At 44.5% G+C, this 16,529-nt stretch overlaps 2 protein-coding genes across 7 annotated transcripts; both read left to right on the top strand.

The window, feature by feature from the left end:
* The first annotated feature begins 9 nt into the window (after window positions 1-9).
* LOC118364564 (zinc finger protein 384-like) lies at window positions 10-6,185 on the top strand. Of its 5 annotated transcripts, XM_035746206.2 has the most exons (12): window positions 10-324; window positions 866-894; window positions 1,079-1,143; window positions 1,269-1,467; window positions 1,563-1,682; window positions 1,788-1,954; window positions 2,145-2,239; window positions 3,133-3,357; window positions 3,839-4,006; window positions 4,373-4,451; window positions 4,581-4,739; window positions 4,894-6,185. In XM_035746206.2, exons 3-12 carry the CDS (start codon window positions 1,084-1,086, stop codon window positions 5,284-5,286), a joined length of 1,665 nt encoding a protein of 554 aa, XP_035602099.1. In that variant the 5' UTR covers window positions 10-324; window positions 866-894; window positions 1,079-1,083; the 3' UTR covers window positions 5,287-6,185. The 5 variants fall into 5 exon arrangements, with proteins under 5 accessions (XP_035602099.1, XP_035602100.1, XP_035602098.1 ...); XM_035746207.2 differs by lacking the exon at window positions 866-894 and having other exon boundaries at window positions 2,163-2,239; XM_035746205.2 differs by lacking the exon at window positions 866-894.
* Window positions 6,186-6,315: 130 nt separating this feature from the next.
* Window positions 6,316-14,812, top strand: LOC118364563 (guanine nucleotide-binding protein-like 1). Of its 2 annotated transcripts, none has more exons than XM_052489772.1 (12): window positions 6,316-6,927; window positions 7,791-7,944; window positions 8,603-8,739; window positions 9,017-9,168; window positions 9,489-9,560; window positions 10,127-10,319; window positions 10,471-10,575; window positions 10,906-11,088; window positions 11,280-11,458; window positions 11,867-12,068; window positions 12,283-12,423; window positions 12,890-14,812. In XM_052489772.1, the coding sequence occupies exons 1-12, from the start codon at window positions 6,855-6,857 to the stop codon at window positions 13,147-13,149; spliced, it is 1,851 nt and encodes a 616-aa protein (XP_052345732.1). In that variant the 5' UTR covers window positions 6,316-6,854; the 3' UTR covers window positions 13,150-14,812. The 2 variants fall into 2 exon arrangements, with proteins under 2 accessions (XP_052345732.1, XP_052345733.1); XM_052489773.1 differs by lacking the exon at window positions 6,316-6,927 and adding an exon at window positions 7,373-7,508.
* Window positions 14,813-16,529: the final 1,717 nt, after the last annotated feature.

The raw sequence follows: 16,529 nt of genomic DNA, 5'->3' as shown, positions 1-16,529 counted from the left end.
TTGCATTACAGTAAAATACGCAGAAGGAGAACATTGCATTCATTTACGTTTGATATATTTAATAGCATATCGATAGCACCAATTTGAAGTTTCCAAAATTAGACGGAAATGACATCACCACACACTCAGAGAGCTTTGTTTCTTCACAGAGTTTAATCGATCTTCTTCGAAGGAAGTGTAGCGCAGACAAGCGACTCCATAAGGAAGAAAAAAATAGAAAAAATAAGAGAAAAAACTCGGTGAATTAGTCTAATCTAAAAGATTTGAACAGAGTTTCGGAACTGTACAGGAATTCCGGGAAGGGAACAAGCTCTGTCGGCACAGGTAAATACTGTTATTTGTCTTCATAATCATAGTATTTATCTTCCAATTTGAGCGACTGCTACCCGACGAGTCTCTTCTCAGTCTGGACAGCCGGAAGTCTGTGGAAGATTGTTTTTTTTTCTTCTCTTCACTGCTTCAGTTTTTTTTAATCCTCGATTTCTTTGGTGCTTTGCTATTTCTATTTTCACAGGCGTCGAAGACGCGAGAGTCCGATAACATTCCTCTCGTTGTTTTATTAGAGCGTCTAGCTAACTGTAAACGCCTAGCAAGGAATTGAAATGCACTTACAGCTCAAAAAAATTGCTAACAAGTAGCAACCTAGACATCTTTTTTGTGTTCGAATTATTGCTAGCTACATCATCATCACCAAATGAATTACTTTGATGGGGAAAACCCATGTAATAGTGAGCTAGCACGGTCCTCCTTCCCATGCAACCACAACAATGCACAGGCAGCTAAATGACCTAACTAGCCTTTTGCAAGTCATATTATTGTCTAACCCGGGGGCATAATTATTGTAATATGTGTCCAAATATTTCAGCCATCTAACCAAATAAAGTACCAACATAGGTACGTACCATTATTGTTTCATTAGCTAGCTCATGTATGTGAAGTGACATTTAAATGATTTAAGATTATTGTCGCCCAAAGGTGTCAGTCGGATGTGCAACAATGTAGCCAATTTTATTTCAATTGATGAGTGATTAGCTGTTTGGCCTAGTGGTGATATGGCGGTGTTACTCTTCCATTACAGAAATTATGGAGGATTCCCATTTTAACTCTCAGTACTTCTGGTCCCCTGTGCCTGTACAAGGACAGGTACGTTTAGTTAAACATTTCCGTTTAAAATGTTAAAGTATATTGCAAGTGACACCTTTGGATTATAGCAATTACTCTTTTTGGAGTTTGGCATTTTGTAACACGGATTTCTCTCTCGATGTCAGATTGAGAACGCCATGTTCCTGAAACAACTGAAGGACCAGGAGAAGAACACTTCGTTCCCCTCATCTCATTACCAGACGACCTTGCTCACTGTCCCCAAGCAGGAAGGAGGGGGGCAGGGCCAAGGGGGTCACCTACACCCCCCTCACACCCAGAACATCACTGTGGTGCCTGTACCTTCCACTGGTATCATGACAGCAGGTGTGTGTGTCAACTGTTAGTCTAGAATTGATCACACTTGCATTGTCTTTTTCCCATCTGTTTTGTATCATATTTTTATTTTCCTCTCTCTGCAGCGGGTCTGGTCATCACAACCCCTCAAGGCACGCAGCTGGTCTCTCCTGCCACCTCCTCTCAGTCCTTCGTCTCTGGACATCCCACCACCACCATGATCGTCTCTACACTGCACGCTCCAGGTAACACACACTCACACGATTGTCTCCACCCTCCATTATCCTAACTCTGAAAAATACACACTTCACTCACGCACTGTCAGACTCTGACACACATTTTTCACTTAGATAAGAAACAGGAAGGTGGAACCCCCCAGGTGGTCGTCATGCCGACAACCTCGAAGCGAGGCAGGAAGAAGAAGTCGACACTAGGGAGGGCGGGGCCTGCTGGTGGCCACACCCTCTCCGCTGGAAATGAAGCGTTGATTCTGGCTCACTTGGCGTCGGGAGGGCAGGTGAGACAGTTACCATAGTAACTCCAGCGTAACCAAAATAAAAGCTATTCCCACTAAAATATTTCCAGACTAAGCTCAGGCTATTGATTTCCAGACTAAGAAACAAAAAAGAGCCCATGTAGACTTTTACAACAGTGTGCCTTTTTTAACATGATGAACGTGATTCTAATGTTTGTGTGACATTTGATAGGTGGTTATGTCTTCGCAGCATTATATAACTGACCCGTACGACCTCGCCAACGAAGACGAGAACCACAGCGGGAAGGACTGCAACAAGACCTACAGGTACGGACCTACGGCGTCACAGAAGGGCCAAAAAGCACCTGTTGTGCTGTGCATCCCCATAGGAATGTGAAGCTGTGGAATGCTTGCACACCCGTATGTCTGTATGTTGTAGATGATAGAGCCAGGACAGAGAGGTTAGACACAGGCTATGGATGAACACTAGGTGCCCCTGGGCACGGGTGTTTTTCTCTTTCTCTCTCACACAGAAACTACTCCACTGCATGCTGTGGCAGCGCACACACCTGCTGAAGTATTTCACTATGTGTTGTACCTGCACTCTGGAACACAATGTGTTATCTTTGCAGCATGGACACACACATTCTCTGCCTCCCTCATGCATCCGCTCCACACACACGTGCATCCCTGCACCCATTGGACACGCACTCCTTCGCCTACTTCTGTCCTCTTTCCCCCCCCTCTTTCTATCTTCTTCATACAATGTTTCCCTACTTTTCAAGCTATCTCTGTTTGTCTTTCTATTTCTTGCTTCAGCAGAATCTGCTATTTTTCCTGCTGTTTTCACTGATTTCCCCCTCTTTATCTCTTCCCCCTCCCTGTTGCTTGTCTTCTTTTTTCACATCCCTCGTTCATTTCATCTGCTCCCTCGTTTTTATCTTTCTTTCCTGTTGTCTTTTTCCTCTTGCTTTCTCCGTTTGTTTTCCACACTTGCTGTCTCATGTTTCACCCCTTTTTTGCTTTCTTCCACTCTCTTCCTCTCCCTTGCCCATCTCTCATACCCCTGTCTCTTGTTCCTTGCTTTTTGTATTTTCATCTGTTTCTCACCTGCTCCTGCCCTCATTTCCTTCATCCCTATCTCTTGTCTTCCCATTCTCCCGCTCGTCCTCCCCTCTTTCTCCCCATCCCTGGTCTGTGTGTCTGTCTCTGTCCCGTAGGTGCCGGATGTGTGCGGTGACCTTCTTCAGTAAGTCAGACATGCAGATCCACTCCAAGTCTCACACAGAGGCCAAGCCCCACAAGTGTCCCCACTGCTCCAAGTCATTCGCCAACTCCAGCTACCTGGCCCAGCACATCCGCATCCACAGCGGGGCCAAGCCCTACACCTGCTCCTACTGCCAGAAGTCCTTTAGACAGCTCAGTCACTTACAGCAGCACACACGGTACTGCTCACAGCAGCTCCACCTGACCAGCTCTACCCTACAGGCTTTACCTAGCCTGCCCCTCTCCCCTCCCCTCTATTGGCTGCATGCACTGTGTGTGTGTGGAGATGTCTGTGAAACGGCAAGACGCAGGCCATGTGTGTGTGCGCATGATTGTGTGTGATCTCTAATTCAAGTCCCTCTTTGTCTCTTCAGTCTGTCAGTTTGGTGTCCTTACTACTTCATTGCTGCTTCTCCCTTGCGCGTGCACACACCTACACTTACACACATGATAAGTTTGACATAATTTGGGTCAGAGTGAAATACTGTTAAGGTTCAGAGAAACGTTGTGATTTTTTTTTTTTTTTTTTAAGTCAGGCACTGAGTAATATAGGGTGTTTACGTGTGATTTATTTGGGGGGTTCTCCTATCAATCAAGTTTAAAGAAAAGCAACACTGTTCTCCCCTCCTCCCTCTCTCTATCTTCTCTTCTTGCTTTCAGAAACCACACAGAGTCCAAGCCCCACAAGTGTCCCCACTGCACTAAGTCCTTTGCAAACTCCAGCTATCTGGCCCAGCACATCCGCATCCACACAGGGGTGAAACCGTACACCTGCTCTTTCTGTCAGAAGTCCTTCAGACAGCTCAGTCATCTACAGCAGCACAACAGGTAAGGGTGATGTCATACATATCTGCCCATTTCTTTGCGGGGGCCTTTCAATCGTATTTTATTTGGGGACCTTTCAATGGCATTTTATTTGGTGGCATCTCAATAGTATTTTATTTGGGGGCATTTCAATAGTCTTTTCTCTGTGGGGGGGAATCTCAATAGTCTTTTCTTTGTGGGGGGCCTCTCGATAGACTTTTTCTCTTGTGGGGGTGGCATCTCGATAGTCTACCGTGGCTTCCTCTCCATCTCCCTCATCTGTAATGGTGTGGATCACAGGATAGCTGAAAGCAGAATTTGGCGGGTCCATTTACATTTCTCCCCTCTCTTTTCTTCTTCTTACTGGTTGTATTTTCCATGTTTCTGCAGGATCCACACAGGAGACAGGCCTTATAAGTGTGTTCATCCGGGCTGTGAGAAATCCTTCACACAACTCTCTAACCTACAGGTGACTACTGTCCCTTTCCTTTGGTTTTTATTCCCAGTGGTGAAAGCTTAGTAATACTAACCCTTAGTAGTTACAGTCTTACAAATACCCATTTGAAGATGTGTCCTGAATGGTCCTGTTCTGTTCCAGTCCCACAGACGGCAGCACAACAAGGACAAACCCTTCAAGTGCACCAACTGTAACCGTGGTTACACGGACGCGGGCAGTCTGGAAGTCCACCTGTCCACTCACACGGTCAAACACGCCAAGCTCTACTCCTGTGGCCTCTGCAACCGCACATACACCTCTGTAAGAGAAACACCACTGTTAAGGCACCCAGCATGTAGTAGTCGCAGACCTTTAACTTTCAACAGACATTTTCACAGACAGTGTGCATGTCTGTGCATAGTGTGTGTTTGTGCACACTCACCTCTCGCTTTATCCCTCTGTATTCTATTTTCAGGAGACGTACCTGGTGAAACACATGCAGAAACACAACTCAGACCCGCTCACTGCAGCGGCGGTGGCTGCTGCACAGCACTCTCAGCAGAACCAACAGAACCAAAGCCATACCCAGAACCAGGGAGGTTCTCATGGCCAAGGCCGAGGAGAGGTCACCGATAGTGGGGCAGACAGAGCCGAAGGTCATGGACAAGGACAGAACCAGGGGCAAAACCAGGGTAGCTACTCTCAGGCAGAGACGGCATCCTGCCCCTTTGACCTGCACCAGTATAAGACAGTCGCTGCAGGGGACATCCAGTTCAAAACAGTCAGTGTGGCGGACCTAGTGACCCACAAGGACCTCTGTCTCACCGTGGCTACCTCCACCATTCAGGTGGAGCACCTAAACTCATAGGGGTAGGAGGGAGGAGTGGTAGAGACTGAGAGAAACTGGAGGAGCCCTATGGACAGACTGGATAAAAGCAATACAGGGGGGATATAGGAAGATGTGACTGTGCCTGAAAGGTGGGTAATGGAAGAGGAAGTTAAGAGATGTTCAAACAGAGATGGAGTCTGGAAATAGAGGACTTTGTAGTTTTTTGTACTTGTTTATCACTTTTATTTCATTATGCCTATGTTTTTGTACTACTTTTATAATGGATGGCTAGTGTATACCGTTGGTAAAGGAGTGTTTCTCTGTCACTGCAATGGTGAGGAAGAGACAAAAAATGAGTGAAGAAGAGCGAATGTTTTCTTATTTTTTTTATCCTCCAACACAACTTTGATTATGGTTACATCCGTGAAGTGTATAAAACTGACAGATAACTGTTAAGGTAAATTTTTCTACTTTCCCACGGATACTATCAGGTTTTGATTACATCATCATTGTCATGATGGTTACTGTAATCTACCTTCTAAAATTTGCTCACAAATCTTTTTCACTGAAAAAAAAGGGAAGTTGGCTGTTTTTCTGTTTCTGAAAAGAAAAAAGGCCTGCAAAAGTATATATTGATGTATAATCCATACTATATAACACTTTGATATTTAGCCTCAGTCCACAAGCCAATCATAGAGCCCTGTTTACCTCACATGACCCTGTAAGAACTGGGAAGTGAATGTGATCAGCTGGTACATGTTATGTAATCCTTGTAGTATTTATTTTTTTGTGACCTAAGAATATCATTGTTATCCAAATATATTCTGACTACTTCCACTAATGTTATACTAAAGTGTATGAGCCTTTACAAATAGACTGATACATATGAAAATACAATTTTCCCTTATCAAACAATAAACCTCACTGAAGTCCGACAATTTGCCTTTCTCTATCCCTGTAACACATTGTGCATTTGCAGTAATGATAAAGGTTAACTTTGAAGATAGCAGCACCTCACCCCTTCAAATAGGCTATGCATGATGCCATTTAATTTATTGTAACGACAGAGGTGTTAGTATGATTGACACTGAATGTCACATTTTGAATATGACAGGTGTAGATGTAAATTTGACCCAATGCATGATGCATGTAAGGACTTGGCAAAGTTGGCAGTGTTGATTGAAAGTTGGCAGTATCTTGTAAAAGCTTGATTCATTGATCTGCTGTAGTGTGATGTTTCATGCAAATAAGACCTGCATCACAACATTAGCGTGAGCAGTAATAGTGGAATCGGCGGTTTACTGTGTGGACTGTACCATTCTTTAAATATTTATTTTCTATTCATATTAACTTGCCATGTCTTGTCAGACAACGATTCAAAGCATGACATTTACATTGTTTAAAAAATAAGTCAATATAAACTGTGTAATGACATGTATGACCATTGAATGTTTTCGTAACTTAGTCAACATTTTTTTCTGCAGTGCCGGATGGCGAAAGTGTAGGAGTCGAGAAACTTCACGATAGTAAATAACGACGTTACTGTATTTCTGCCTTAGCTAACACAAACAAACCCACACTACGAAACTGTCATTTTTCATTCAAATATGCCTCGGAAAAAGCCGTTCAGCACCAAACAGAAGAAGAAACAGATGCAAGTGAAACGGGAAAGAAAGAGAGGTAACGTGAGCTACAATGACATAAAGTGTGCGTGACCGAAAATGCTAACGTTAGCTAGCATAGCTTTTCATTTTACTAACTTGTACGAGGAGAGTTGAGTAACTTGCCTAGTTAGCTCTGCTTTCAGGAACAATAACACTGGCATGTTACCTGATATATTTTGGACGAATTAGCAACAAATAAAGAATAGGGACGTCATTATTTTTGCCATAACGTGTGCCTTGTGTATTTGGGTCTTTCTAGCAAACGTTAACTACCTTGCTTGCTAGCTAAGGAGGTGACGACGTTATAGAGCTAGCTATGTGTCTGACCTTATCGCTGAAATTGTATTGCTGGCGTCATTCATCGCCATTGGTGGGAAAGTATTGATGCACAGAAATCAGCATCACTGTACTACACTGGTATTGTTTTCACTTTGTGTAAGCGCTACTGCGCAGACTCGCTATCAAATTATGTAGGAAAAGCTCGCTTTCTCAAATTGAGGGAATAACAAACGGTGTTGGAGATCACATACCTACACTACCGCTAGCAATGAAAATAGATGTATTATGAAAACGTCCGCTGTCAATTTATTACGTAGGGTTAGTATTGAGACGATTACCACATTTATAGATCGCTATGTGTTATGTAATGTAGATGCATGGTACACTCGATTCTAAAGTATAACGTTGTGTAATATTTGCTTTGGTACCAAGTGCTGACATAGAGGGTAGTTTTCATTCTGTACACTGTGTTTGTGTCCCAAATTGCACCCTATCACCTATATATAGTGCCCAACAAAACGTTGTGCACTATATAGGGAATAGGGTGGCATTTGGGAATGGTTCAATGTAAGCCTCTGACTGATGATCTCTCCTCCTCAGGTGAGCCAGGCTCAGGGCCCAGCAGCCGTAATGCCAGTGTGGAGCGGGGGATGGACAGGGAGAGGCAGTCAGACACCTCAGATAGCGAAACCACAGATGTCAGGAGGATAAACCAGCAGCCCGGCATCAGGGAGGGCAGATACGACCCCAATAGGTGAGTTACCAATACATTAGCATAGATAGTATTTAGCTCTGGTCCAGGGGATTACATGCAGATGGTGAGCAAGCCACACGTAACACCCTGGACCAGAGCTAATGTAATACTACATCACTTGCAATGAAACCAAAACAAAGACAGGTGTGTTATTGCTGGGCTTGAACAAAAGCCTGCAGACTGTATGGACCAGGATTGGTGACCACTGATAGCTAGGCTCATAAGGCTCTCACCAGCTGAGTGAGTTTCTGTTTTGTCAGATATCATCAAAAATACCTTTTGGGAAAACGTGTCATGATTGCTGTATGAACTGATGCCTGGAACAGTGGGAATTCCCTGGAACAAACTGAAGGGATAATGGAAAAAATATTAATTAGAGCAATGTCTGGGTCTGTAGATATTAAAAGTAAGAGGCCGGAAGAGACGAAGTAAAAAAAGTGAGAAAATGTTACTGTAGGAATCCTGAACCATGAGCAAACAACTTTCAGACAGAGGTCAATGGTTAATTACAGAAACTGCTGTTGTCAGAACAAACAACCATGTCACACACACCTGATTTTCATGACTCTGCACACAAATGGTTTTGTGTCCTTCACACACTCACCCTGCCCAATTCCCCCCTTTACACACAGCTATACTCATCTCTCTGTCCATTCAGGTTCCGTCTGCACTTTGAGAAGGAGAGCAGAGAGGAGGTGGAGAGGAGGAAGAAGCTTGCTAGAGAGAAGGTTCTGGACCAGATGTTAGACAAAGACCTGGAGGTTGACATCAACGACATCTACCCCACAGAGAAAGGTCAGCGCTCCTTGACCCTGAGCCTCACAACAACCTCTTAATGCTGTTAAATAAAGGTCTCAAATGGCACCCTATTCCTTATTTAGTACACTCATTTTGACCTAAGCTATATGTGCTCTGGTCGAAGTAGTACGCTATAGGGTGTGATTTGATACGTAACCTGTATCCTGAGCCTCTCAATGCTGTTAAATAAAAACCCATTCTAGTGTGAGTTTTGACATTGTCTTTTCAGTTTGTGTCACTGCTTGACGTATCTGCCACTGACCTCCAATCCCAGGTCTTGAGTTTCCGCGGCGACCTCCGTGGAATTATGGGATGAATCGTGAGGAGCTGCTGAAGAAAGAAGAGAAGTCATACCGGGAATATCTGAACGACCTGCACTCCAGAAACCCACCTGGATCCCTCAGCCACTTTGAGCACAATCTGGAGGTGAGGAATATATTCAGAACACTTTATACACCCTTTATAAATGCTTTTGAGGGAGGTGGCAGCCTTGAGGTTAGTGACCAGCTAGTTACGGGGGGTGCTGTATTGTGTCAGCAGAAAGTTCAATTTTGATGGATAAATAAAGAGCTATTAATTCTATAATATTTTATAAACTTGAATGAATCCTTTAAAAACCACCTCTTTCTCTGACACTGAGCAAAACCTAGGGTAGGTAAAACCTAAATAGTCTTTGTATAACTTTACTCTTTATACACTTCCTTTCTCCCCCCTCTCTCTTTCTCTCCCCCCTCTCTTTCTCTCAGACGTGGAGACAGTTGTGGAGAGTGTTGGAGATGTCCGATGTGGTCCTGCTCATCGTGGACATCAGGCACCCGGTGGGTAATCTCTTTTAAACTCCTACTGTCATTATCTGCTACTAGTCATGTATCATTATCAACTTACCACAGTCATCATGATAATGTAATTAATAGACACTATGATGGCAGGTAGCCTAGTGGTTAGAGCGTTGGGCCAGTAACCGAAAGGTTGCTAGATTGAATCCCCGAGCTGGCAAGGTAAAAATCTGTCGTTCTGCCCCTGAACAAGGCAGTTAACCCACTGTTACCCGGTAGGCCGTCATTGTAAATAAGAATTTCTTCTTAACTGACTTGCCTAGTTAAATAAAGGTTAAATATAATAAATAAAAATTATGGTTTCATTATGCTTTGAACCATATGGTGAAATGCATGCATAGAGTATCCACCAGGTGGAGCCACGGACAGGGTAAGTTATAGGTGGTCAGTACCATGTATAAATTGACTATGTTCATGACTATGTTGCTATGGGCCCTGGTCAAAAGTAGCGCACTATATAGGGAATAGGTTGCCATTTAGTAAGTTGTTTGCCAGACCGAGCATGCATGTCTTAATGAATGTGTTCCTGGTGTGTCCCTCCCATGCAGGTGCTGCAGTTTCCCCCAGCGCTGTACCACTACATCACTGGGGAGCTGCAGAAGCAGGTGGTGGTGGTGCTGAACAAAGCTGACCTGTGTCCCCCTCCCCTGGTGCTGGCCTGGACACACTACCTCCAGACACAGTTCCCCCACCTCCACTGTGTCTGTTTCACATCACACCCCGGCCAGCCATACAGCACAGGTGGGTGGGAGTGAGTGAGGGTGGTTGTGCTGACGCGAAAGTGATAAACAAATCGAGGGACAATGATGAGAGCTGATTGGAGCTGTTGAACTGTGTACTTGATCACCAGGATAACCTATTGCACTGTCTGTATCTGTTTCTGTGACTCTAGTGCTTCAGAAGAAGAGGATGAGAAAAAAGGGTACATGTGGGTGGGGACATGCTGGAGGCCCCACCCACATCCTGAAGGCGTGTCAGGAAATCACAGCAGGAAAAGGTTAAAGGGACCCACCCACCTGGGTGGCATAGCACCTATTTCACACATGTATTGCTAACCATGTATGTCTGTAATGACTTAATGCTTTGGCCAGGTACTTTCCATAGCATAGCTCATTACTAATGAAGGATTAGTGTCTTCATACAAAGATCTGTGGGTGCAGGGTTGTAAGGGTATATCATAGAAGAACCAACACTGAATGGAAGTAGTCTTAAAATAGGCTGAAGACAAGTAATGCTGCTTCCCAATTCTCCACTTTTTTCCCAGAAGTGTACAGAATGATTTGCTGTAGGGAGTGTTCACCATTGTTACCCCCCCCCCCTCTTGTAGTGGACTTGTCCAGCTGGGAGAAGAAGATCCAGAGAGATGCGGTTGCTATGGGATCAGAGGGAGATCAGTTAGAGGAGGGGGCCGACTCTGTGCTAGTGGAGCACCAGAGTGATGTTGCCATGGAGATGAGCAGCCCCTCCCAGGAGCTGTATAAAGATGGCGTACTCACGCTGGGCTGTATAGGTGAGCGGCCATGTTGGAAGCTTGCTTTCCTACCTGCCAATCAGTAATCTGTCGTCACTGATTAGTAACTTGATAAATTAAGTCATGCTTGTGTACCTCAAGGCTTTGCTCCCCCACCAGCCCCCTCTGGCATTCAGAAATGTTTACCACAAAGGGAATATGGATATACGTGTCTCTCCCTCCCTCCCTAGGCTTCCCTAACGTGGGGAAGTCATCAGTATTGAACAGTCTGGTAGGTAGGAAAGTGGTGAGTGTGTCTCGAACCCCCGGCCACACCAAATACTTCCAGACCTACTACCTCACACCCACTGTCAAACTGTGCGACTGCCCTGGACTGGTCTTCCCTTCACTAGTCAACAAACAACTACAGGTAACTGAGAGGAGGGAGTGGGTAGGGTAAAAGTGTATGTTTGTGTGTACTATGTCCTCCCATTCCCTTAGAATCCCAGGTCAAATCACTTTTTGGTGACAGCCTGTGGAGGAAATGTCTTGGAGAATAAAATAATAACTGATATTCCCTCTGGCCATTTGAAGGCTGTCTTTGGAGTAGAATCATAATCTGTACCACTTTTAAGTCTCAACTACTGCGGAGAGCTTTGTATATAAAAGCAATCATTACCCATCAACCCTTTTCAAACTTATTTTCTAAAACAAATTCCCTCTATATTTCTCATCGTGCTTTACTCTTTCTAAACACTTTTCCTCCATTCTTTTGTATCTACGCCTCTTCCTCCATTTCCCCCTCTCTCCCTCCTCTTATCTGCCCCTTGCTCCCTAGATCCTAGCTGGTATCTACCCAGTGTCTCAGCTGCAGGAGCCCTACAGTTCTGTGGGTTATCTGTGTGAGCGGACCCCCTTCCTGTCGGTGCTCAAGCTCCGGCACCCCAGCGTGGAGGGCCCACAGCATGCACCCAAGGGGGGGGAGAAGGAGAGGGAGCAGGGACCCGAGCACAGCTGGACAGCCTGGGACGTGTGTGAGGGTAAGGACCACCTCCAGTCTGGTTCTAGAACCTCTGGTCCGGTTCTAAACTGTTGAAACACGCCCTCTTGTCTGGATGTCAGGGAGACATTTGGGAAATTCTCAGGAACAGTTGAAATTATAATACAATAACAATTTATTGTTTTTTGTTTTCTCTCCCTACCCCTCTTTCTCGTTCTCTCTCTTCTCTTTCTTTCTCCCTGTCTGTCTCACAGCCTGGGCAGAGAGGAGGGGTTATAAGACAGCGAAGGCAGCTCGTAACGACGTGTATCGGGCAGCTAACAGTCTGCTGCGGCTGGCCGTCGACGGGAGGCTGTGTCTGTGCCTCAGACCACCTGCATATAATGATCAGAGAGGTCAGTACACAGGTCATACAACTATCAGAGAGGTCAGTACACAGGTCATACAACTATCAGAGAGGTCAGTACACAGGTCATACAACTATCAGAGAGGTCAGTACACAGGTCATACAACTATCAGAGAGGTCAGTACACAGGTCATACAACTATCAGAGAGGTCATAGACCGGTCATGACAACCAGTGAGGCATCAGGCATATCACTTCATCACTACTGTACAGACAGCAGAGACTCATATTTAAAAGGGAAGATAGACCGACACAAATGTCGGCCGTGAACAGTGGGCACGCAGGGGAAGGTCAAATCCCAGCAGGGGATCTACTGTGCACGGCTGATGTTCATGTTGATCTGGTTTCCAACCTTTAAACTGATGACTGGGGCTTTGTACAAAAAAACATGAAGAAAAATGTTTATTTGATTGCTTGATTGATTAATTATTCAACCAATGGATTTGCGCTATACAGAGCAGTGGGAGTCCCACCCAGACCTGGCAGAGATCATCGCTCTACAGGGACGGAAGGAAGAGGGGGCAGGGGAGAGGGAGGAGGAGGAGGAGGGGGAGTCCAGCTCTGAGCCGGAGGAGGAGAGGGATAGGGATGCTGATGATGATGGTGATGATGATGAAGATGAAGGGTTTGGACACCCAGCAGTGAACGAGAGGAAGGGGCCAACCAGCCTCACAGTCAATATGTTCGATGTCCTCCGGGAAAACGAGTGCGAGTGAGGGAGAAACAATGAATTAAAAATACAAAGTGCTTGATCTCTCCCTCCACTCTGCACCTTTATTCCATTTTCCTTTCCTTGACTTGCATTCCTTTTACATTCTGACTCTTTCCTCTATTCTCTCTCCCCGCCCCTTCCCCCTCCCAGAGGTTACTAAAAGCACTCTGATATTGTATAAAACATTTTCATTTCTCCATGCTGTGCCTCTGCTCTACCCATGCAGCTGTACTTTAGACAGGTAGCCCAATTCTGATAGTTTTTCCACAAATTGTTCTTTTGACTAATCACATCCTATCTTTTCACATCCAATCTTTATCACAGCTGATTGGTCAAAAGGCCAATTAGTGAAGGAAAGATCAGAATTGGGCTACCTGTCTAAACCATTGTAGGATTACATTTTTTTGTTTTTATAATTTTCCTGCATGTAGGATTTTACTTTTATTTCCCTTAAACCTGGTAGGGGCATTGTGGTGTATTAATCATTGATTGGTTTTCAATCTGTTAATTGATAAGTGGCCTCACAGCTGAGATGCCAAAGGTCATTAGACCATAGAAATGTAATGGCTTGAACTGACACGATTCTGGATTCAATCTCATGTTGAAGGTCACACAGTCTAAATGGGGATTAGACATTGATGATGTCATCCACATGGGACTTCCATTTGGCTGCCCGTGCAGATTTATGACATCACTGTCTAATCCTGGTTGATATCACTGTGTACAACAGTGTGATAGTACTTCGGTAGAGTCGGGATGTGTGGAATTCGGCATTCCATGCTGCTTTCAGTGGTAATAATCATTGTCAAACCCATTTATATGATTCAACCCAATTCAGTGTTCTATTTTTTAGGGTCCACTAGGGGCAGTGTTTGTCAATCCTGGTGAAGCCACTCACGTGCAGCATTGTATCATGCAAAGCTGACTGACTGACTTGATAAAGAAAGAGTTTGGCCACTGCGGTTTCAACCAAAAAGCACTCTGATGGTATCACATGGTTCCATAGCAGCCAATATTGACCAATACAATAACGGTCCTGTTATTGATCCTAAATTATACCAGCTACGCAAACCAGCTGAGTAGCTAGAATTTAGAACGAGAGTCTAAATCCTGGAAGGATTAACGACATTAATGTTGGTTAAACTTCCATCTCTATCTCTATGGCTCTGTTCTACTGTTACAATCTGTTAGGGCTGGATTCTAGTGTACTGTTGCCTACTGTTGTACCTCATTGTTCCTGTTCTACTGTATTACATGTCACTCTGAGGGAACACAACAGCACAGTGCTCCGTTACCATGTAACAACATGCACTGTTCTGGTCTACACCAATGGCACACTTAGAAATATACACACTAGGGCCATAGGTTTTTCCTGTCTGTGTGACTGATCAGGAAAAAATCTGGGCTGTAGTGTGTCTAAGCAACAACTAGAGATCCAGCAGAGGTTTTCCTACCCACGTGACCAGGAAAAACTCCTGTCCCTAATACACACCACTCTGGCTTCCGATATGGAGATAGATGTGTTAATGCTCTTTGTTTGAATGATTTAAACAGACTTGTATGTGAGTGTTTGGATTGTGTATTTGCTGCATTCTTTATTTCCTTCCTTAGTATGCTCAAATGACAATGAACTGGACTGCTCTCTGCAATAAAGATAATCCATGGAACACGGTCTGTCTTTTTATGACAGGCTCTTTCTTCACACATGTACTTTAGCAATCCTATAAGCGGCAATTTGGGATTGGTATATACATTTTTGGACTTTTAAATACATTTTTTATAGTCATTGATTCTTGATAAATATAATGTATAAATGCCTAATGAGTTTATTTCAACTGTAACCCATCCCTCAGCTATCAATCAAAAAAAGTGGTGGGATGCTGTGTTGTTTGAATCTCAGATTGCCCATTTAAGATACTGGCACACAAAATAAGTACACTAGGATACCACCTTTTCAACGAGTCAGTTCGTACAATTTCTGCCCTGCTAGATCTGCCCCGGTCAACTGTAAGTGCTGTTATTATGAATTGGAAACCTCTAGGAGCAACAACTGCTCAACCGGCGAAGTGGTAGGCCACAAGCTCACAGAATGGGACAACACTCACTACCGAGTTCCAAACTGCCTCTGGAAGCAACATTAGCACAATAACTGTTCGTCAGGAGCTTCATGAAATGGGTTTCCATGGCCGAGCAACCGCACACAAGCCTAAGATTACCAAGCGTAATGCCAAGCGTCAGCTGGAGTATTGTAAAGCTTGCTCACATTGGACTCTGGAGCAGTGGAAACGCGATCTCTGGAGTGATGAATCACTATTCACCATCTGGAAGTTCGACGGACGAATCTGGGTTTGACAGATGCCAGGAGAACGCTACCTGCCCCAATGCATAGTACTAACTAAAGTTTGATGGAGAAGGAATAATGGTCTGGGGCTGATTTGAATGGGAAATCAATGCTAGAGTATACAATAACATTCTAGACGATTCTGTGCTTCTAACTTTGTGGCCCTTTCCCGTTTCAGCATAACAATGCCCCTGTGCACAAAGCGAGGTCCATACAGAAATGGATTGTCGAGATCGGTGTGGAAGAACTTGACTGGCCTGCACAGAGCCCTGACCTCAACTCCATTGAACACCTTTGGGATTAATTGGAATGCCGACTGCGAGCAAGGCCTAATCGCCCAACATCAGTGCCCAACCTCACTAATGATCTTGTGGCTGAATGGAAGCAAGTCCCGCAGCAAGGTTCCCAAATCTAGTAGAAAGCCTACACACAGAAGAGTGGAGGCTTTTATAGCAACAAAGGGGAGACCAACTCCATATTATTGCCCATGATATTGGTATAAGATGTTTGACAAGCAGGTGTCCACATACTTTTGGCCATGTAGTGTATTAGTGTACCATGATATTACACCATCAACGTCAACTGTGAAGAGGCGACTCCGGGATGCTGGCCTTCTAGGCAGAGTTGCAAAGAAAAAGCCATATCTTAGACTGGCCAATAAAAATAAGATACAGTTGAGCAAAATAACACAGACACTGGACCAAGGAACTCTGCCTTGAAGGCCAGCATCCCGGAGTCGCCTCTTCACTGTTGACGTTGAGACTGGTGTTTTGCAGGTACTATTTAATGAAGCTGCCAGTTGAGGACTTGTGAGGCGTATGTTTCTCAAACTAGACACTCTAATGTACTTGTCCTCTTGCTCAGTTGTGCACCCGGGCCACCCACTCCTCTTTCTATTCTGGTTAGGGCCAGTTTGCGCTGTTCTGTGAAGGGAATAGTACACAGCGTTGTATGAGATCTTCAGTTTCTTGGCAATTTCTCTCATGGATTAGCCTTCATTTCTAAGAACAAGAATAGACTGACGAGTTTCAGAAGAAAGTTCT

Source organism: Oncorhynchus keta, chromosome 31 (assembly GCF_023373465.1).
Source record: "Oncorhynchus keta strain PuntledgeMale-10-30-2019 chromosome 31, Oket_V2, whole genome shotgun sequence".
Lineage (NCBI taxonomy): Eukaryota > Metazoa > Chordata > Actinopteri > Salmoniformes > Salmonidae > Oncorhynchus > Oncorhynchus keta.
Note: the sequence above shows the minus strand (reverse complement) of the source record. Positions and strands in the feature narration are given on the sequence as shown.

Coding starts and splice junctions, on each gene's coding strand:
- LOC118364564 (XM_035746205.2), top strand. CDS start 1,084: ATGGAGGATTCCCATTTTAACTCTCAGTACTTCTGGTCCCCTGTGCCT. Junction 2,240..3,132: donor GACTGCAACAAGACCTACAG/GTACGGACCTAC, acceptor TCTGTCCCGTAG/GTGCCGGATGTGTGCGGTGA. Junction 3,358..3,838: donor CACTTACAGCAGCACACACG/GTACTGCTCACA, acceptor TCTTGCTTTCAG/AAACCACACAGAGTCCAAGC.
- LOC118364563 (XM_052489772.1), top strand. CDS start 6,855: ATGCCTCGGAAAAAGCCGTTCAGCACCAAACAGAAGAAGAAACAGATG. Junction 6,928..7,790: donor GAAACGGGAAAGAAAGAGAG/GTAACGTGAGCT, acceptor TCTCCTCCTCAG/GTGAGCCAGGCTCAGGGCCC. Junction 7,945..8,602: donor GGCAGATACGACCCCAATAG/GTGAGTTACCAA, acceptor CTGTCCATTCAG/GTTCCGTCTGCACTTTGAGA.